Source organism: Sesamum indicum, linkage group LG3 (genome assembly GCF_026168435.1).
Source record: "Sesamum indicum cultivar Baizhima isolate 11 linkage group LG3, ASM2616843v1, whole genome shotgun sequence".
Taxonomy (NCBI): domain Eukaryota; kingdom Viridiplantae; phylum Streptophyta; class Magnoliopsida; order Lamiales; family Pedaliaceae; genus Sesamum; species Sesamum indicum.
This window is the reverse complement of record NC_142659.1, coordinates 21,366,507-21,389,023: the sequence shown is the minus strand read 5'-3', so window position 1 is coordinate 21,389,023 and position 22,517 is coordinate 21,366,507. Positions and strand designations below refer to the sequence as shown.

The 22,517-nt window shown below is 31.8% G+C and overlaps 3 protein-coding genes across 3 annotated transcripts; 1 reads left to right on the top strand and 2 right to left on the bottom strand.

The window, feature by feature from the left end:
- Nucleotides 1-286: 286 nt before the first annotated feature.
- Nucleotides 287-2,726, bottom strand: LOC105158328 (PPPDE putative thiol peptidase family protein). The gene is made up of 3 exons (XM_011075052.3): nucleotides 2,271-2,726; nucleotides 1,655-1,942; nucleotides 287-723 (listed from the first exon to the last, which is right to left on the bottom strand). The coding sequence occupies exons 1-3, from the start codon at nucleotides 2,401-2,403 to the stop codon at nucleotides 467-469; spliced, it is 678 nt and encodes a 225-aa protein (XP_011073354.1). The 5' UTR covers nucleotides 2,404-2,726; the 3' UTR covers nucleotides 287-466.
- Nucleotides 2,727-6,657: 3,931 nt separating this feature from the next.
- On the top strand, nucleotides 6,658-9,244 carry LOC105158326 (Mitochondrial glycoprotein family protein). The gene is made up of 3 exons (XM_011075049.3): nucleotides 6,658-6,993; nucleotides 8,466-8,785; nucleotides 8,899-9,244. The coding sequence occupies exons 1-3, from the start codon at nucleotides 6,787-6,789 to the stop codon at nucleotides 9,059-9,061; spliced, it is 690 nt and encodes a 229-aa protein (XP_011073351.1). The 5' UTR covers nucleotides 6,658-6,786; the 3' UTR covers nucleotides 9,062-9,244.
- Nucleotides 9,245-17,492: 8,248 nt separating this feature from the next.
- Nucleotides 17,493-18,688, bottom strand: LOC105158325 (zinc finger protein 1). The gene has a single exon (XM_088879018.1). The coding sequence runs from the start codon at nucleotides 18,530-18,532 to the stop codon at nucleotides 17,717-17,719; it is 816 nt and encodes a 271-aa protein (XP_088735144.1). The 5' UTR covers nucleotides 18,533-18,688; the 3' UTR covers nucleotides 17,493-17,716.
- Between the last annotated feature and the right edge of the window lie 3,829 nt (nucleotides 18,689-22,517).

Sequence of the window (22,517 nt, the reverse complement as noted above, 5' to 3'; positions counted from 1 at the left end):
CCTAAGACATTGAATATAACATCATTATGCTACTCATATATTATATGGTATAAGAATCATAGTTCTCTAGCTATCCAACTAAAATAATCACTTAAATAAACGCTTAATGGATCTATGGGACCATGATACCGTCAATATTTACATTAATTACACGATAAATATATTACATCTGTCATATAATTGATGGTGCAAAGTTCAACACTTGCCATATGATTGGTAGCTCGGTTCAACCAGACCTGATCTGAATATTGACAATGGCATTATGTCAAATTATTACCCACATACAGAACAAAGAAAACACAGGAAATTCCATTATCAGTTGATACCAATGTGCATGTACAGATCTTTCCAGTAACTGCTTCTCATTATCAGAAACAAACTGTTAGCATTATAAGATTACGAAAAAAAAAAAAAAGAACTATAGCCTCTGTAAAATAATTGCCATCATCATCAGCGCTTGAGACCTCTACTTTGTACCTGAATCAAGAATCAAAGGCGGAGACGGCGGCAAGGGGCTTCTGCTACGGCTGCCGATGGTGGCTGCTAACGGAGGAGAACAAGAAGAAGAAGTTGATGAACCGGTGGATGAGTTAGAGGAGTACCGGTGCGAGCGGCTCCTGAGCTGCTTCTTCTCCACTGCTGCACATGCCTTGTCTTCAATCTTGTGGTGCCCAACTTTTGTGGCATTTAAGCTCACTGGGATTATGCAGTGGCAGAGCAAACCTAGACAACAAACAACTATTAGCAAATTGTGAGGTAGGGAAAATTAAACTTTAATAATAGTGGTGGAACTATGGTATGAACTCTTAGATGCATTGAGTGTGTTGCATATGGTTTCATTTCTTGCCATTGGAACGACGAGTTAACGGTGAAACTCCTCACTCCTGTACTCTAATGGTTATCAATAAGTCGAGCACAACGGGAGTAAGAATCCTTCAATTAAATTTTCCCAATCCCACATTGACTTATCTAATTTAATTATATAATTCCATACTATCATCTTGAAAATAATAGTGGTTGAAAGTAAATGGTACCTGGTTCAAATAGAGGCTTTTATGGGTACCTTTTGAAAATTAAATTTCTATTTTAGAAAACAAAATCCTATTTTAGGACATTCTAAGGCTATAAAAATTGAAAATTTGCTAAAAAAATAGCATAATGATCATAAATAGTTCCAACAATTCACACACACAGGGTAATTGCATGTACCCTCCTATGAAAATACTAATAGACACAAAATTCTCGTAAACGAATAAAATGGTTAAATAGCAACTCGACTGTCGAAATTCCAGAAAAAAAAAGAAGTTCGTTGTTTCCTGCACCAAGGATTTCTTTTCTTTTTGCCTATTACTATTTTCAGAGGGAATCTGTTGCGTTTAACCCTCACAAACACACTTAAACACTGGATTGGATTTTCTAATTCAATTCATGGATCTTCTATTTCATTCTACATGAACACGCCACCTGTATAAACACAACGTCATCAATCTTATATAAGGAAAGTTTTTATACATAGATATGAAACGGAATAGAAGATGCAGCCGAAATTGCAATAGGAAATCCAATCCACTTAAACACCATTGAAATTGATTGAAACTGTGCTAGCAAAGAACAAAGATAGAAAAATATCTATGCAAATGCAAGCAGCAATTACCTATCCTGGCGAGGCGATTAACCCAGTTGGGGATGGGATTACCGGTGAGCTTAATGCAGGCATCGTCGCAGAAATGGTTGCAGTTCTTGGTGATGAGATTATAGGTATCTCCCCTGTATTTCTCCGCCAGCTCCTCCATCACTCCTCTCACCTCTCCAGGAGTCATGTCCGTCCACCCAATCAGAATCGACTTCCTGAATGTGAACCCATCACACTGCTTTGGCTCCCCCTCAAAAATCCCTGTGGTCGGATGCTCATGAGCTCCAAATGCATACTCCACTCCATGAACTGCCCACAAATCCCATTTCAAATATTTCAAGAAAACAAAAAACCACAATCTTGACTACTCAATGTTCAGTCAAATTGGAGTAAACGGATGCAGTTCGTTACATCATTCGATTATCTGTCGCAACGTTACCATTTCAACAACGGCTCATTGTTCAAAGCAATCAAGAAAATGGGGGCAGTGAGATCTTGAGAGGTTTTTATGTTCATCCAGCAGCAGAATTCTCACATACAGATCTATTTAACTTCTGATTCCACTTTTCCAAGAATCAAAAACTCGAATTCAAGAAATGGGATGAAAGGGAGGAAAGATTCGATTGATAGTACTCACCTTGAACGCCAGAATGGTAGACTCCAAGTCCAAACCAGTAAGCATAGCCATTCATGGAGGTAAGATCATAGACATTGAGATGAACAGGGACTGATCCACGCCCTTTTTCAATTGAACTTTTCAAGCATAACATTGCAACAGATCAATGAAATATCAAATTCTGCCAAACGGGTCTAGATTTCTCACAGAAAAAAAAAAACAAGAAAAGAAATAATTTTTTCACAACCCTTTAATGCATAGCCATAACCACTAAGCTGTAAATGAGAAAACAAGGAAGTTCAAAAAATTCAAATTTGAGGGGGGGGGGGGGCAAGAGAGTAACTGAGCGGCGGCATATCAGTTGCCGCAGTGTCAACTTTTGGCGGAACGCTGAAGCATATAAAATCTGGGATTTGTAGAGAGAGAGAGAGGAAAAATAGGGGCAAGAATTTGGTGGAATTACTGAAAAAGGGCGAAGAGTGTGAGGGGTTGGGATCTGAGCTGGTGGGGTTTAATTAATTAATTTTGTTAATTTGAAAAAAATAATAATGTCCTAGGAGAAAGAAACGTAAGGTCATTATGAAGCATAGTGGGAGTGTGTTTCTTTGTGTAGTATAATATTAGTGTAGTGGTGGTTCTAATGGACCACTCCATTTAATTAATTACATGGAATACTACTATGGAATGATGATCTGTGATTATTATTTCTCTCTCTCTCTCTCTCTCTTTTTTTCCTTTTTTTTTTGGTTGGGAACTTGGGATAAAGGGTTTTTGTTATTTTATGTTTATATATACTATTATTAAAAAAAATATTATCAATTTAAAGTGATGGTTTTGATACGACTATATTATTTTATTTGTGATTCAAAAATTATTTTTATATGAAAATTAATTTATTCAACTTTCAAAATTTTTTGTAAATTTAACTACCTAATTGATATATTTATATTTTAAAACGTAAAAAATTATATATATGTATACAAAAATTATGTGTTACGATAGTCCGTATTAATTAAAAAAAAAAGATTATTTTCAATGATCAGATACTTCAGAAGTGGGGTCATTATAATAGTGGGCAATTTAAGAGAATGGAATTTTTTTTCCCTTTTTTAAGTAGATCATTATTCATATGAACTACTCAGAATTGATTCAGTTTGATATCCAAACAAAGCGTTGTTTTCATTTTTACTTTGTATAGTTAACTACTTGAAATTTTGGATTAGTGATATTGTCTATAGCAATGATCCCTTAGATCTTTCTTTTTTCTTTTTATAAATATGTAAAAGGTGATAATTAGATGAAAGGTATGTGTTGTGTGTAAAAATAACATGGGTTCAATAAATTTGAACTTTGGTATTGACTTGGGCCAACAAATAAAAGAATATGAGGAACGAAACCTGCAAAACAACACGTTAGCACTCCAATACTCAAGTTAATACCGTGTTTAAGAGATAATAAGCGTAAAAAATAAATCGTAATTAAGAATTGAAGTATGATGAACGAATTTATAAGAGAAAATCATGTTCAGAGTGCAAAGCGAGAATTGACAGCAAGAATTCAAGTCTGGAAGGTAACCCCTGTCTGGAGATCAAATCTGTATTATACTGGGGTGTCTTCCTCTAGTACGAGCCTGCACGGGCATCCTATTCTTAGACGGAATGGATAGAGGTTGTTAGGATAGCTATACTCAATTCTTATCTTTTGTTAATTTAGTCAATGCAAGTTAGTCCCGATATTGAGGGGATCCTTCATCCAGGAGGACTCATAATCTGCAGGGAGTCCTCCTTATCCAGGAGTTTGAGTCTTTGAGGGAACTGCCCTTGACGCGTGTCTTCCATGCCGACTAGGAGGTACACTTAGTGGTCCAGGTGTATGCCACGTGTGCCCTTGGGGAATATTTAAATATGGATTTTGGACCGGTCGTCACTGGTTGTTAGACCACATTCTTGGGCTAGATTTTTGAATATCTTAGGTGGTGGTATACCCCCTTCATAGGCTGTTGAATTGACTATGGGGGGTATTGGGCCCTTTTATCATTAAACCAGATTTCCTTGGACCACATACATCAGTATGAATTCCTCGTATAATATCAAAAGTGGTAGTCTTATAATTTTTCTTTTTCTTTACTTTTGTAAAAATCGTATTACATCATCACAGTATATCAAAATTGATACATAGGGTATTCATTTTTCAAAGCCCAATAAAATTATTCAACCAAATTAAAATAAAATCAACAGGTCAAAAGTGTTCAAAACCTGAAGAGCAAAAGGCCACCTCAAGCCCAATTGAGACTTGCTAGGAAACTAATTTAGTCCAAGCCGATTTTCAGCCAGTTGTTGGCCTAATTAGCTTAGTTGATATGCCCACCATCCTTTCCGCCTCGAATGATACATCATTAGGAGATAAAGTTTTGGAACAAAGCCATGTTGTCCTCAACAAGTAACTAATTTCCTCTTTCCTACTACGTAGCAGAGTATATTTTTATTTGTATTAAATATGGATGAAATGTCATATAATTTTATCAATATTATACTATGAAACTAGGCTTCTCAAATAATTCAGGAGCATCCAAATCATACTCAATTAATTCTTAAATTTTCTCATTCAACTCCTATAGATAGAGGTTTATGTAAAATTAAATAAGATAACTTGAAGATTGTCAACTCAGAAGCATTATTCACTCGTTTTCATCTCTTTTAGTTCACTAACTTGCAAAACCTATCATTTCCATAACACTCTATGGCTTATTCCAACATTTTCATTCACTTGGTCTACTAATTCTTGCATATTTCACTCATATTTTTGCTTTAATCTAAAATTTCCAATTAAAGAACGTAAAATTCGGGTAATTTTACAAAGGGGTAGTCGATTTTTTTGTATTTAAAGATAAAATTCATTATATTATTTGATATATTCAGAAATCAAATATCGATTTGAATATATTATTAATATAAAATGAGAAAAATAAATATTTGAAAAATAAACATTCATTCATATTTATGGAGACAAAATTGAGTATTTGATAATTAGTTGCACAAGACAAAATCATGTGGAGGAGTGGAGAAGAAAGGAATGTCGTACAAGATTGTTAAAAGAAGAAAAAGCATATAGTACATTGTTTAATGATTGACACTCCACCCATCATCACTGCCCTCCATTAATGGGAATCAACCTCTTGTTTGCTATTATTGCCAACAAAATCTTTTTCCTTTAATATAAAAAAATATCAAATTCTAATTGGATGAAATTCAACACTAAAACTCCGCTCACCTGAATTTTACTTTTTTACTATATTCATTTTAAAATTTAGATATAACTGTTGAATTTTGGCCCACGGCCCAACTCACCATGGGCTCTCACTGGATGGCAGCCCACCTTGCTACCGACCCATGACCCGTTGATCCGACCCAAAAACCCGACCCATGTTCTTCTTAACCCAAAATCCCTCTTTTTCTCCCTCATTCCACCCGATCGTTTTCTTCCTCTTTCTTCTCATTCTTGTTTCTCTCAATTCCAATTCCCATGGCCTTTGGGAATCACTCCACCGCCTCCTGCATTAATTTTCTCACCACTATAAATCTTTTCTTCCTCTTCTGATTTGATAAGCGAGAACCGAACGGACAAGAACAAGAGAAACCACAATCTTCTTTGTGAATCCTTTGTGAGATCATCTTCTTTGTGAAAATACTTAGTGTGTTGTGTGTATTTCTTAGTGAAGCCTAAGTAATCTTTGAGGGTCTAAGTGTCTTTGTGTCTTGGTGGCTTTGTGGGTTTTTACAATCGTGAGGGTTGCCGATTGGTAGAGCTTGGGCATTCGATTGCCGGGTTTGGCTTCTGAGCCATCTAATATTATTGCTTTCATATTGTATGGTTGATTTGTTATTTCATTATTGTATAAGGGTTTTACAAACCCATTATTATTTCTGTAATTGTCGATCTATTTAGGGTTCATCACTTTGGGATAAATTCCTAACAATAACAAATGATATGATATATAGTAGGATAAATTATATTGACACCTTTTGAGGTTATATCTAATTACACAAATATTTCAGACTTTTTGCAAAATTATAAGTATATTTTTTAAAATTATAATTGTAATTACAAACACACTCCTTATTTGTATCTCGTGGTACATTACAATAACTTTCCCTTTTATAATTTTATAAACGACAGGAAGAATATGTATAATTAGGTTTAACTTCATGGGTTGTCGATGTGATTTAATTATTAAGAATATGTATAAAATAATTTTGTAATTCTAATATATTTAAACATTATTTTTATACTTAATTATTTTTCTTTGGTAATTTTCTCATTAAAATGGTAAAGTTAAGAGTGGGACATGAAGCGGGCCGGAGTTGAGCCCAAATACCCGAAAGTACAAAATAAGGAAAATATATAAAATAAATAAAAAAAAAGAGAGAGAGGGAGAGGAAACAGTGTAAAATAAAACGGAAAGGGCAAAGCAAAACCCTCCTTAAACCCGTATCAGATTTTCGCGTTGAGGAACATTTTCTGCAACAATTCAGCCAAAATGGCTCATCGTTTGGTACGAGGATTACGAGGAGCTGTGAGAAATCTGATCCTTCTTCGACAGCAATCGGAACCCACCAATCAATTTCTCAAATCCTCAACCAGAAACTATGTGTCGGAGATGCGGAACTCGGCGTTCGAGGCCAATATTCTCCGCCTTATTCGAAACGAAATCCAGTACGAGCTCGATCATTCGCCTCCAGCTGAGGTATTGTTGCACTTGTGCGTGTGTGTGTGTGTGTTTTCTGTATTCACAAGCATTATTTATTTACTTACTTATTACCAGTATATGTTGTTTGTCAGCTCTTGTTGTTGTTGTTCTTGTTGCTATCTGCTTATACTGTAGACCCTTTGTTTAGTTTTGGTAATCGTTTGGGCGTTGGGAAGTTTGAGAATAGTTAGTTCTGAGCGCGATGTGCTTGTTAATTTAATCGAAAACAGAAACCGAATGGGAGACTGTTAGAAGCGAGGTCATGTTTTCTTGGGCTATTCTTGTGAATTAGTTGTGAATTTGTGGATAGGAATAGGTTGGTTTTTTCTGTCTGAGTATATTATTTGTCTACTATTTGGTAGGTTTATTTAGTATAATTGGATGAGACTTGAGGCAAACAAGCAAATCTACTTCTGTTAGTGCTTGTTTACTTCGAGTGATGGGATTATGTTAGTATAGATTAATGATGGATTAAATGTGGGATGAAATAAAAATTATAAAAAATTATCATACTATATACTTTGTTTACTTGTATTGATTAAATTTGGGATTAAAGTAATTTTATGCTTACTTGTAGTATTTATTTGGAAAAAAATAAGTGACAATTTATCAATTATCAAAATTACACTCCCATTAAAACCCATGACCAACAAATTTCTAAGAAAAGACGAAGGGGCTGATTTCTACAAGTTATGAAAAAAAACTGGTGGCAATAAGAACAAGCAAAAAATAATCACTTGAGCCCATGTAGATGGTGAGTACAAACCCACCTCAACAGGTGGGTTTGCTGTCACCATTTAATTACTAGTAGTAGCGGGCCTTGGTCATTAAACACGGGCCAGGCAAAATAAAAGTAAACAATTAATTAGTTAGGATTAGGCCGGATATCAAGCATACTCCATGAATCAAAAGGAAATTGATTCCTCTACGAGTTGAGGATTTTCATGGCATATTTTACTTCTATTCAGTATTATTCGTGTGTTGAGTAGTCTACAGCTTTCTGATACATTAATTTAGAGAAAATGGGCACATGACAAGTGGGGAGTTACTTTCTTTGCTCCTTGTTTTTCCACGGATGAGTTGATGGGTGGGGAGGGGGTGATTCAAGGATAAGGGTAGCTGGTTGCGAATGACAGCTGAAATTTGTTAATTAGTGGATCAGAGCACCAGACTGCAGTGGACAAGATGGACATATGATATTCTATAATCTAAGAGGTTGAAGGGGCAAAATGTGAGTTTTTACGAGTATAAGTACTGAATCTATAGATAGTACGCAATGTTTTCTGATATAAAAGTAGATCTTTACTTCTGCTATTGGGGAACAAAGTTCGTCACATATTTTCGGGTTTTATATGCTTTTCTTTCGAGTTTGCTCGCTTTTCCACTTTGCACTTTTATCTTCCTTCAGCAAAACCATTTCTTCAGCAGAAGTTTTGGAGATGGATGCCTAACCATGCCCATGCATACAGCCTGTGCCAGAATTCAATTCATTCATGGTTGATGAACGCCCTGGGGAACAGTGGATCCGATTAAGCAGGAAATTTGGAGAGAACGAGGAGATCAAAATTGAAGTGACTATGTTTGATGGATCTGTTCCCGTTAAAAAGGATGACGACACAGAGGATGAGAAGCTTCATGTTACTTTGATAGTTGATGTCTTTAAGGGGGAAGACACTGATGTATTGGAGTTTGTTTGCTCTGCATGGCCAGATAGCATTGAGATTCGCAAAGTATTTACGCGTGGGCATGATGGAATAAAAGATCAGCCTTACATGGGGCCCGAGTTCAAGTATGTTCCTCATCCATTCCTTTTGATATGCTGAATTACAGTGCTGATGTACCCTGGTCCTTTCAATACATCGTTGTGTCCCTAGCATTTAATATTTTTACTCTGATTTGCAGGGCCCTAGATGATGAACTACAGGATTCCCTCTATGATTTCTTAGAGGAAAGGGGTATAGACGATAAGCTGGCTGAATTTTTGCATCGGTATATGATGAACAAGGATAAAAATGAGTACCTACGGTGGATGAAAAATCTCAAATCTTGTATCCAGAAGAAATAGAGAAAACAAGTTAAGTTATCATTTCGCTTACCGGGGTTTCGTTATCATGCGAGCTATTGTTTTTGCTATCATAGTCCTGGAATACAATCAGCTGATGTTTTCCTGATGGTTCATGCTTGTAAGTGAAGATTGAATTATGAACATAAATGGAATTGGAATGGAATGTCTTTAGAGATTCTTGCATAGCAATTCTCTAGGTATTTGCTCCTCCTTTTCACTTTAAATTTCAGAAAGTTTGGCTCTGGTATTCATAGTTTAGGCATGTATAATGGTGTTGGAAAAATGGTTATGTTTCCTTCCATTTTTCCCATGCCAAGAAGACTGTCCGACTAGATCTGGGATGCAATGGTACTATGACTGTTTTGAGACCCGAGCACGAGAATATGGTTTTGATGGCATTAAACAACCAAAGCACGGGCAGAATTTTGCCGTGCAAAGTTTTGTCTTTCCAGTCTTTGTTCTTTCTCTTTTGGTATTACATTTATAAAAATTATTTTTATTAAAAACATATTTAATTTATAATATGTCAATTGAGTATAAATATAATTATTTATTTAACTTTTTTGTTAATATCAATAAATTTAATAAATTTTAATTAATTGAGTGATCTATTTATTAGTTTTAAACATATTAAATAAATTTTCTTAAATCATAAAAAATTCACATATGATTATATCAAATCTTGAAAGACAACAGTATAACTATCCTATAACTACATTAAACCCCTTAAAAATTAAAACCAAGATGACACTGTAGCCCTCTCACTCCCTTTACACCTGAAATTTTAAAGTTGTAAATGAAAATGTTGTTTTCATCAGAATTCATTGAGATATTATTAAACTTGATCAACTACAACACAATCAACAAATTAAAAATTAAGCCCAATTTCCAAACAAACGATCGTAATCCATCCAAATAAAATGATAAATTATACATTCTCCTTCAAATTTGAACTCATAATTTCTCCCAATAATAGTAACACAACAAATATATCTCTTGTACAATTTTAATTGTCTTTTCTTTGCATTGCCGTTTTAGTAATCTAGTAACACATTTCTCCGGTCCCATCAAAGGAAAAGCCGGCATAACATTGTACATCTGGCAATAAAAAGAACTAAAGAAATCATAGAACACTAGAACAATTTGATACGGAAATTACCCACATGTGTTATTATGTATTCATCCAACGACTGATAACTCGTATGATACAAATTTATAGAAAGAATAATTGGAACAATGTTCATAACTCAATCATGATTGAAACTGCTTTGATATCATACTCCTGAATTATTAATTTACAATGCTGCAGTCTTATTTACTTCATCATCCGGTTTATCACATCCACTTCCCTGGGACAGAGTCAACCCTAACATGTTTAATTTATGTTTTTTTATCTTAATATCGAATTTTGATTTTTACATTTTATAGTGTTATATTTTTTAATATTTTTCGTATGGCATGTTTTAATTTTATGAGAATATATAAAAATAAAATTATATTATATAGAGTTGTGCCACATACTCTAAATTTGTGAGATTTTAGATTTTTTGTATGACTTGTGTCTATATAGATGTATCCGTCCATCATAGTCTTTAATTTTTCAAATTGAGAAACCCTCCATCCATAATTAACTAATATACTTATTTGAATCAATCCAGTTATCAATTCTGTTATGGCTCATAATTTTAAAAAAAAATTGTCTGAATGAAAAGTTCAATGGAACGGTAAGAATTTTAAAAAAAAGTTTGTTTGAATGAAAAGTTTAAGGCAACGATCAGAATTTTAAAAAAAGTTTGTCTGAATGAAAAATTCAAGGCGACAGTGAAAATTTTAAAAAAGTATGTCTGAGTGAAAAATTCAAAGCAATGGTCAGAATTTCAACTGTCGAAAAGATACATTATGTAATGTGGCTGATCAGCCGCCTTCATTATTTTACTGTTCACTCAAATTGTCAAAACACATGAAATCATGCTAATACTAATTTGATTTGCTTCTTATCTTATAGGAGAATCGAAGCTCTGGGTCTGGGTCTTAACTTTGTTGAAAAACCTGAAGCAAACGGTGAGGCTGTGCAGCTTCTTCCAATCAAACTTGCACAAGAGTTGAAGCAGCTATGCATTAAGTTTCGTAGCTCTAATGAATTTACAGAAAAGTTTGTGCATCCTATTCTTCATAAATACACATTTGATGCAACTTATGTCAACATCAATATATATTTTTCGCCATGGAGCATGTACTTTAAGGTTCTTTAGTGAAAGGATTTTTCAAGCACAATATGCATGGTTACCCGTGACTTGATTTCACAATTTGCATTTCTGATAAATAAATAAACGGAACGACTCTAGTAATAAATTACCTAGCTTGGATAATATAGAGTCGAAATCTGTCAGCATTTAATTCAAGCTAATTATGGTCGACTTTTGAACCAACGAATTATTTTGTATACTAAAATTATAACATGCGGATAACTGATATCATCTAAAAAAATTGATCATGCACTTGTGATTTTTTCACGAAAAATAATCCTTCTATAAGCTTGTCTTTTCTAAAGTTTCTAATGACCCTATTTTCCATAATCGTTCAATTTTCTTAAAAATAAAAAGAATTTCGTGACATGAATTTTCTTTTATTTTGTTGAATGAATGAACATAATTTCTTGAGCAACACTCTTTATGATTTCCTCTATACACTTTTCAGATTTTCCTTTATACACCTTTCTGCAAAATTCCTTAAATTATATCCCAATTATGACTTTGTTAAAAGCTAAATCTTTCATAAAATTGTCATCTCTAAACCTATGTTTTCTCAAGCTTGTATTTCTTTTTTAAATAGAAAAGGGTAAATTATATTTTTGGTCCCATAAGTGGATCCGATTCCAATTTTAATCCCATACTAAGGACAATTCGCATATTTGGTCCCGTACGTGGACTTTTTTTTCAATTTCAGTACTAGATGGGGATTTTCGTTAGAAGTTAACAGCAACTGTTGAAATTCGTCTGCTGCTGTTAAATATGTAGGGAAAGCATGAGAAATTGAAGGAAAAATCAGCAACTTAGTGGAAAATTATACCTGGATTTTCAGGTCTGAATCGTTAGATCTATTTTTGAGACCTATCGAATCAAGTTGGGTCGAATAATAAATATACCTGGATTCAAGCCTTAGTAAATTGCGGGGCAACAAGTCTGCCTGCATGGTTGTCCCCATGATACATTTATGTCTTCTGCCATGATTTTGGTGCAATAATTTATTAAAGACTTGAAATAATCCTTGGAGAAAGCAACACTATATATATATGTTATGGATTAGACACATAAAGGTATACTTGTCTTCCATTTGCCCCTATCTGATGGATATAGGTAAGAAAATGTCAACTAAGTCCAACTCACTTTTGAGGTTTTCTGTTAGAATCTCATCATTATATATAGCAGTCTTTATTTATTTTCACAGTAATTATAATTAATAATTAAAACATGTTAAATACTCTCTACAGAGTTATTTAATATCAAGATATAATGATATTTCTAATCTATTCACTAGTAAAAATAGAATAAGTGTTATAATGATATCTGTAGCTTAAATAAGCTTTAAATTGTTTAATTATTCTTTTAAACTGTTGGGTTCGAATTGTTTGTCGGGTTGGATTTTAATTTTATCTGTAGTTGCAACTCAAATGTGTTTTGCTAGAAGAAAACTTAGTGGTTTGGACATTAATATTTTTTTAAACAACTTTTGTATTCAAATTTTGGATATCTGTGTGAGTGGACGTGCGTTGTGGGAAGGAAAAGAAATTTAATTAAAATTGAAAAAAACTCAAATGTAATAACAATACAAAATGAAATAATTTTTATTAAAATTAAATTAATATGATGAAAAAAAATCAGTGGAAAAGTGGGTAACATTAAAGGAAATTAAAGTTCCATTCTCATTAAAAAGATATAGAATTATTATTTTTTAATTGATAAAGAATATTATTATGATAACGATATTATTAGAGTAAATTAAAACAGACTTCTATAAAAGTTGTCAGAATTACAATTACCCCCATATTATTAAAAAAATTTCAAATGTTCCTATTTGAATTAGCAGTATTCTAACAAATATTTTCTCGTGACAGCTCATTGTAGGAAGGTATTTATTAGATGTCCATTAATTCTATGAGGTATTTATAATTTTTCAAACAAGGAGAAGGTATTTATAGTAGGTTTTCGACCTGAGTACATTATACTAGAAGAAATTTAATATTTAATCGTAATTATTGTTATAATTAAAAATAAATAGTCATAGTAAAAATTTATTAATTATGACTATACAATAGTTGTTGGCTCTATAAGTGTAGCTAAAATATTTTTCACGGTTAAGAGTAATGACAAAAATAGTTTCCATATTGGATAATCTAATTTTTGCATCGATTTTGTTTAATTGTGATTGATAATAATTATTTATCACAATTTTAGTCCATATCTAATAAAATTATAGCTAATAGTAAATTTTCTTCCAGCGGCCAGTGAATAAATAAAAAGTAAATGAATCATATTCACATTCTTTGAGGGAGGTCCAAATACACTTTCACTACCTTACTCATAAATTATAATACACTCTATAGGGGGTGTTAATATTGTAATATACCTCATGAACTTTTACCATTGAACAGGGGTGTATTTAAAATTTTACAAAAAATGGAGGATGTTTGCATATTTAGATTGAATTTGAGGGGTACCAATGTAACTTATCATAAAAAAATAAAAAACATTGTATGAACAATTTTCTAAATCTTTATATATTATGAGTGAGGGCGGTGCTAAGCCACCAACCCTACACCATCAAAACCCATTTTTGCATAAAGACAGACAAGGAGGAATGTTTACACTGCACGCCCCTAAAACCTCCTTTCATTGCACATATATATCTCATGATGACAAATTCTTGATGTCTTCACTCCCACAAATCTGAGAATCCACACATACAACATCATGTCAAAATCTTATAATTTAAATATGTTAAAATATTGAATAGTGTTAAATTATGTTGTATTAATATTTTATTATTTTCATAATGTAAATTTTTTTTTTAAAAAAAAAGATGGCCTCTTCGATTCTAATTACCATCACGGTTAAGCGATGCCTCCACAACTTTTGACGTGGTACTTGTAGAATTGGTCTTAGAGGGAGCCGAACCCACAATTATCTGATTGAAAGTGATCTGTTCTTACCAATTGAGCCAACAATTATTATAGTGTAGGTATTAATTACAAGATTCCGGAAGATCAATACTTTGATCTTAGGTTTCCGCAAGAACTGGAGAAGGAAACTAAGTTTGTTTCTAGACTAACATCGGTGGGAATACATGTGCGTTCCTATCATGAACAAAGAGACAAAACCGTTCCACCTTGTTGAGTAATTAGTTGTCTTTTTTTCTTTCAACTGTTTCTTTGAAAGACGCATTTTTGAAAGCATAATTTGTATCGTCTATAAAGTGTACCAAAAGATTGGTATCTTAATTAGTTCAATTAACGTCCTTTTAATGCATAAAATCTACATGGAGTTTTCACATTTGATGTACACAAAAATTTATTTAAAATCACATTATAGCCTAGTGTTCTTGGTGTGTCGCATAACTCGCAATCAAAAGAAAGCTGGGAGAAGGAAAAATCGGAGAATGCTGATGTTGACGCTTTAAAGTTTATTTTACGCGTTTGATGCACAAGTCAAGATTTGCACGTACTCAAAAGAAAAAAATATTCTTGAATTTAATAAATATATCTAAAACATATCCCAATTTTGAATTTGCTCAAAACTTTACTTTCAATTAACACCTAATTTCACTTCATTGACTTGTACATAAAACAAAGGAGTAATTACACTGGAGCTTTGTTATAATTATACATAAATCTCAAGTGATTTGAAAAATTATATTTAGTACCCTGAAATCTATTTTTGGATAACAGATAGATCTATTCGTTAGTCAAAATTCACCGAATTCGTTGATACTAGCAAAAAAAATTGAATGAAAATTTAATTTATTATCCGATTGACTTATTACAGACATATTGCAGGTCAAATAAATCTTTTCTAACCAATCTACGTATTCTTATCTTCACACAACAATACGTACAATAAAGTATATCTTTACTCTTATAAAGGTGTTTTAGTTAAAAAAAAAAAAAAAAATTGTTTGGCTTGCAATAAGTAAAGAATAAGTCAATTGGGAGTAGATATAAGTATTCATTCAAATATTTTTCTAGCATCAACAAATTCAATACATTCTAACTAACATAGACTAATATTTATAAGCATTTTCGAGTTGTACGATTACACTTAAATTACTGAATCAGAAATAATCGTGCATTCATCGTGAATTTATACATACTCAAATTCAAATCGAGCTACAAATTAAGAGAGACGCACATATTGACCAATTATGATATTTGTAAAGAAATTTGAGGGCATTTTCATAAAGTTGAGATACTATTATGTAGCCCCACATCACACATCATAACCCTTAGCTGGCTTCTTGAACAAGAAGCTAGATGGAAGCCCTCAAGGGTGAAGACTGTGTGTGTATGCATATGTCTTTCCATGACATAACGCAGGATTAGTGACTAGATTTCAGTTACAGCTTAGGATAATGACATGATTACATGAAGTTTAACATGAATCATGATGATTCATCACCATGATTATTTACTTGGGTCCCACCATGCCCACCATTAATTGAGGAGACAGGCCCTCCTTCTTTTAAATCTCTCTTATTAATGAAATTAAGTGTAATTTCAACTACTTTAAATGGAAAATATTAATGACGTACAACTACTTTAAATGGAAAATATTAATGACGTGCAATGAGTGGTACAACTGAGAACTTAATAACATTCTTGATTTATTGGAATTTTATTTATACAAGTCTTATTTTTTTTTAATAATGTAATTACTTGTTTTCATTAATAAAATATGAATAATGGGATTCAGTACAGAAAAGGGTCGTGTATAGTTCACAAAAATTATTAGTTTCTTTAAAGGTAAATTACACGTACCTCTCTTAAGATTTGACGTAATCATAAATATATCATTATTATTTAAAAAATTATTAGATTTTCATCCAATTTTATGTGAACTGACTAAAGTGTCATTTTGAATTATGAATTTTAATTTAATATATTTTTGGAATAAAATATTTTTCTGTACTTATACGCCGTATGGATTCTATTTTACCCACCTTCAAATTATATATATATATTAATTTAACAAGCGTAAAGTAGTAATATCTATCTCTTTATTCAGGAACTACATAATTATTTTCTATACATGGAATATTCACAATTTTTCAAAGGAGATATTCGTAATATTATCAAATTTCAGAAGAGTGTTGTAATTTACCCAGTAATAATTATAAAAAAAAGAAAAAATAGTTCCACCAACCTATTGATGAAGACTGCTCAATTGATGGTCAATTTCTCCAACTGCAGGTGGGTCATAAACTATATATGTGATTAGGGCAAAATCTCAACCATCAAAGTTTTGTATATATACAATGAGTAGTGATCCATTTTCACATTTGATTTTAATTACATACCCCATCTTATCAAAATGTACGGACTCGATTACTTAATGCAATGTTGTACATAAACAGCGACGTTTCTTTAAGTAAATTAAATTTCAAAAAATTATAAGATTCGAAGATCTAAATGAGAACAAAGTCATAATATTTATTTACAAGAAAAATCTGGTTGATGATTTGTTGAATATTTCATTTCTTGGAGTTGCTCGTGGACAAGTTTCTTAATTCAATCATCATACACAAACCTGTCTTATTCATATTACTGACATATATTTTTATTTAAATGAAATTATAAAAAACTAAATAGTTTGGGATCTAGGTGAAGTGGTCATAGTTCCATGTATTTTAAGTGATTTATTCATATGATCTAATAATTACTGTAGATGTGGAAATAAATTTTTATCGTAAAAGAATGCTGCATCTCGTATTTTGTTTAATCAATACTTTCAAAATATATAAACGACGTAAATCTTATATATATGTAGTTTGTATATATTTAATATACGATTTTATTTGTAATTTGGTCATATAATTATAGGTGTTTGACGTTTTGGTCATAGGTTTTGTGATATGAGGATATATTTTGTCGGAAGTTCTAAGTCTGCCTGAAATTGGCAAGTGTAGTTTTTCAATGAATTTTTGGGTTTCCAACAAAATGTATTATCAATTCACAAAATTCTATAAAAATAATAAATTTAAATTTCATTTATTAAAGAACCAAAACATCAAACATTTATAATTATAAGACCAAATTAAGTTATAATAAAACCTCTAATGTAATATGAGAAGTAATAATATCATTTTATAATAAAAGATCAAAATTCAAGAATTGAATCAAGGTTTAGACTTATATTTTCAACTATTGCTTGGTCAAATATCAAAAGAAATATTTTTTTATTCAAAGGAACAAAATTTACTTACTCCCACATAAATAATGGTAAATCAAATCTATTTTTAAAAATAGGCAAAATTGGAAATTAAAACAAAAAGAAAAAAATAATTAAGTCCTCCCCTAAGAAATCTTTACTGATAAAAAAAGGCAAAATAAAATGTAAATGGGCCAAAAAAAAATTAAAAAAGGAGAAAAAAACAAGAAAGTAATTAGAGTTTGAGAGACAAGTCCAACTTTTTCAACTCTTCTTGATTATTAGTCTTCAAATGTGAGCTATTATTGTCCCATCTGAATCCTCCTACCCCATCCACCGCCGTAGAGAACCTCCGACCACCGTTAAACCTAGCTGCTCCGCCACTGGATGACTGCCCCACCTGATGATTCTCCACCGCCAGCCGCCCTACCGCCGGCTGCTGATCAAGAGGCTTTCTTGGCGGCCCTGGATTCCCATATATTGGTAGCCCACCAACCGTAAGATTACCAGGCGGAGAGGCTAAATAAGTTGGCTTATGAATCATGGAGTGAACCTGAATTCCAAGAGACCGGTTGAAGGATCCATGCAGAGGGAGAGAAGCAATGCTCGAGTAGCGGTGCACCGCCGCATCATGGTGGCCGAATGACGTGCCGGCAATGCGCTGGCCTCGCCGCGCGATCGTCCGCTCCCGCTTGTGGGCGTTCTGATGGCCCCCTAGAGCCTGCGAGCTGTAAAACTTCCTGTTACAGTAGTTGCATGAGAAAACACGGTTTTCCGATTCAGTACTGGCCGGTGGATTTGTCTGGAAAAGCGCGAGTTCCGGCTTGGAATTCCGATCCAAATCTTTTCTCGAGAGGGTTAGATCCAATACAAGATCAGGGTTCTCGATTTGCTCTTGTTCTTGAACTTGTTCTTCCATAGGAATAGGGTAATTAACTAGCATCGATGACTTGTTCTTGGCTGAGTTGTTGATGAGGCATGTTGATGATGATGGTGAATTGGTGCTTGAACTCTCAGAATGACTGCATGGATCTAATCTTGGTGGCTCCATATATGGAGAGGGTTTGAGTTCCTCAACTTCTCCCTTTGTCTTTTTTCAAGCTTGATGAAAGTGAGGAAAAAAATGGGGTTTAATACTCAAGAAAGTGTAAATGTTAATTGATTAGAAAATAAATGCTTTGGTACTATGTATGGAAGGAGAATTTACAGTTACAAGAACTAATTATAGAAAGGATTATATATTGGGTGGGGGAGGTGGATCGAATATATACGTAATGTGTATGTTGAATAAAATAAGATATAAAATAGACTTTGCAATAAAAAAATCGATTAACAGGTTCAGGACGGTGCATGTGTGTACAAAAGTAGTTCTTGATTGAAAGCCCCTGAAGGGAAATATGTACACCTTTTTGGATGACATATATACCCTCCATTATATGTGTATTTGTTTTACCTTTTCTTCTTTTGTCATGTTGCAACATGTCATTTTTAACATATCTTGTCTCATGGGCTTTGCCCATTTCGGGGAAAATAGTTTAAGGTAAATGTTTCATCATCAAACATAGTGAAAAACAAAATTCTAAGATAAGGGTCAACAACCCTTTCATGCGTTACAAAATTATGAGATCATAGAACACAACCAACCCCCCACTCTATTCTAGAATAGATATTCTAGTATAAATTGAAAAGATCTCGATTTGATTGGCGGAATGTTGAAATTGGACCAAATTCTACTGTAATTGAAGGGCAACATTATATATATATTTTTTCCCATAAAATAGAAGGTTCAATATCTTTAGTCTTTTGCTTTACGAAATTTTTAAAATAATACGTTTTAATATTAAGAAAACTCGACACATTCAGTCCTCTGCTTTACGATATTTTAAAAATGGTCCCAAAATTGAAAAACTCAACAAATTCAGTCCTTTACTTTACAGGCTTTATAGGACTATAATCTGTTGGGTTTTTCTAATTTTATGACCATCTTAAAAATTCCCTAAAGAAGAGGACTAAAAGTGTTGAACCCTCTCCTATAAAATTATAATTGAAGTCTTATTTTACGTTCTTTCAAATTATTTGGTCGTGGATGTCTCTCTCTCTATATATATATCCTATTGTCATGATCGTGGAAGGTGTAACATCGATCTGAAATGAGAGCATTTACTACAAAATATTTTTAAAAGTTGTTCTTGATTATAAAATAAAGTAAATACTGTTGATTAATAGTGAGTGACAGGTAATTATTCATGTAGTCAGCAATGAATTGATAATCGCAAATCATGTGGCATGATATGTACACTTCGAAAGAGTGTGTGTGTTATTTCAAATATTATCTTGAATATGAAGTTTAGATTTAATTATAATTAGGACAGGCCAAGATTATTTAATTTTTAGCAATGTTAATAATTTCCCAACTTGTTTGATAGAGAACGGACGAGGAAAAAAATTGCCCAAATTAATGGGAGTTATGTAAATTAAATATGTTATATATATAGGTATATTTCAATTTTCAATTTAGAATTGATCCCAATTCTTGAATTTGAATTTTGAAGAAAAATTAAAGATTACAGCTCGAGTGGGCGTAACGTTATGGTGCATTGTCTATGTGGGTGTTTCTAATTTGATTGAATGAGATAATAACATATTGACAACATAATTGGCATGACTTCCTCAAATAAATAAATAAACATAATTGGAATGAGAGATTTTAACATATTTTAGTTTGAACGTCAATTCAATCAATACATCAATATTTAATAATAATAAATAATAAATTACGATAACTCTCGATTCAATCAATATATCAATATGAGTATACACAAATTACAATAACTCACATAAAATGAGATAAAAACTCACGTAAAGTGAGACAAATACCCACACATGCATTCGATGGGATTCAAATCCATGATCTCGAACTTGTTCATGGGACCTCAACCTTAACTTCATGCACGGGCTAAAACATCGTTGGTAACTATTAAAATTATCATAATTATAATTATGTATATTTATTAAATGCTAATAATTTTTTTTAACAGTCGTGCACTATTAAAAATTAACAACATAGGTAATTTTGGTAACCCATTAACAATAATTTCTTTCTAATGCATAGTCCAATCTATTAACATTGATTAGGTCTAACAAAAGTGATTATATTTTGTACATGAGTAGTAGCAACTATAGTCATAACATATATGCCTAATAATGTAATAAATTCTGATGAGACCTATTGATAAGGGCATAAGGCCGTTTCTTGAACGTTTTTAATTAGGGCAGCAATTGATAATTATTGGATTAATCTATTAATAATTAACTACCTTTAATTAATAATTCCAAACCAATATCCCTTAAATTAATACACCATGTCTTTAATTGGATATAATTTTGGCTGAAAATTAAAGATTATATTTGATTCATAATTATAGCAACAGCAAATTAATTAAAGCACACTTGTCTAGATAATATAACATACAATCATGCATGATGTTTAAAAAAAATTAGCACTAGAAAAAATATTAACGACAAAAAAAAATCATTAAATGAAAATTTTAATATTTTCAATAATTATATATATATATATATTTAAGCTTATAAGAAATTCTATTTTGCATTCAAAACGATGGGTTTTAATTATTATTTTGATAGCGATAATTATTTTATAAAGTTGTCACTAGCAAAAAAAATATTAGCAAAAAAGTTTGTCCATAAAATTACGCACGTTGTCACTAAATATATGAAGTTGTCCGTATATATTGAGTTACGAATTGTCCATATTAATAATTTTATGCATAATTCTTATCATTAATAATTATATTTTTATTAAATAAAAATTATTATCACTTAATTTGTATATTTTTAATGACAAATTTAAATTTTTCACTTTGATGCTTTATCATTAATATTATATTTTCCTGAAGTGGTATCTTCAAACGACGAATAAATTCGTACTTTTATATGTATAATATTTTATAATATAATTACATATTAAAAATACCATTCATCAATACTACTTTGCAATCAATTATCTATCTTTTACATATACACCGATGCATTAAAAAAAAATATCGTATATCCGAACTTCTCAATTATATTTAGAAAGTAATACACTTTATTTTTTTTTTTAAAAAAAAATCACTTTATAGCAATGTGTAGGCTAATCATTAAATATATATATATATATGTATATATTATTCATCGTGAAAGAGACTGAATTAATTGGCTAAATATAATTGCAAAAAAGTGATGTTAATTATGTGGGATATATATATATATATGTATGTATATAACTTGTACATTAATTGAGGCACTAACCCTCCAATGATGTGTAGTGGAGTTGAACTTATGATTTGAAATTGTTAGGCAATATTCCACTCTAATGAAAAAAACAAATATAGGGGTATTTGGAAATTTTCAGGCACCTGTACTAGGATATCAAGTCAAATATGTAATCATATCCATGAACAACTAGCATGCCAATGTCATAGAATTTTTTTTTCTTTTTTATTAGTATAAAACAAATTAAGATAAATTATACCGATAATTTTTTAGATTAGATTTAATTACACAAATACCTTAAATTCATCAAAAAATTACAAATATACTGCCTAAGTAATTCACCTCAAGGGCTATATATACTTGTAAAGTTTTCTCCTGAACAGGGGGATGTACTTGTAATATATATCGCAAATATTGATATGAGGTATTTGTATAATTAAGTATAACCTCATGAATTATCAATGTAATTTATCAAAAATTTTGATGACTTCAACCCTACTCGCCAATATAGGCCAAGTCAAGTCCCGTATATATTTAAATATGTTTGTATTTTTATTTTTAGTGAAAAATATATATATATTTTTAATTTTGTATAGATTTTTGTGCGAATTGAAAATATATTTGGATTAATTAATAAAATTGTATTTTATATTAAACTCTGATATCATATCAATATATTTTTATCGAGAACACCTACAAACAAATATAATTCTGCCATAAAATGAACTGTTTTTATCCATTGAAGTAAAACGTGTTTGCAT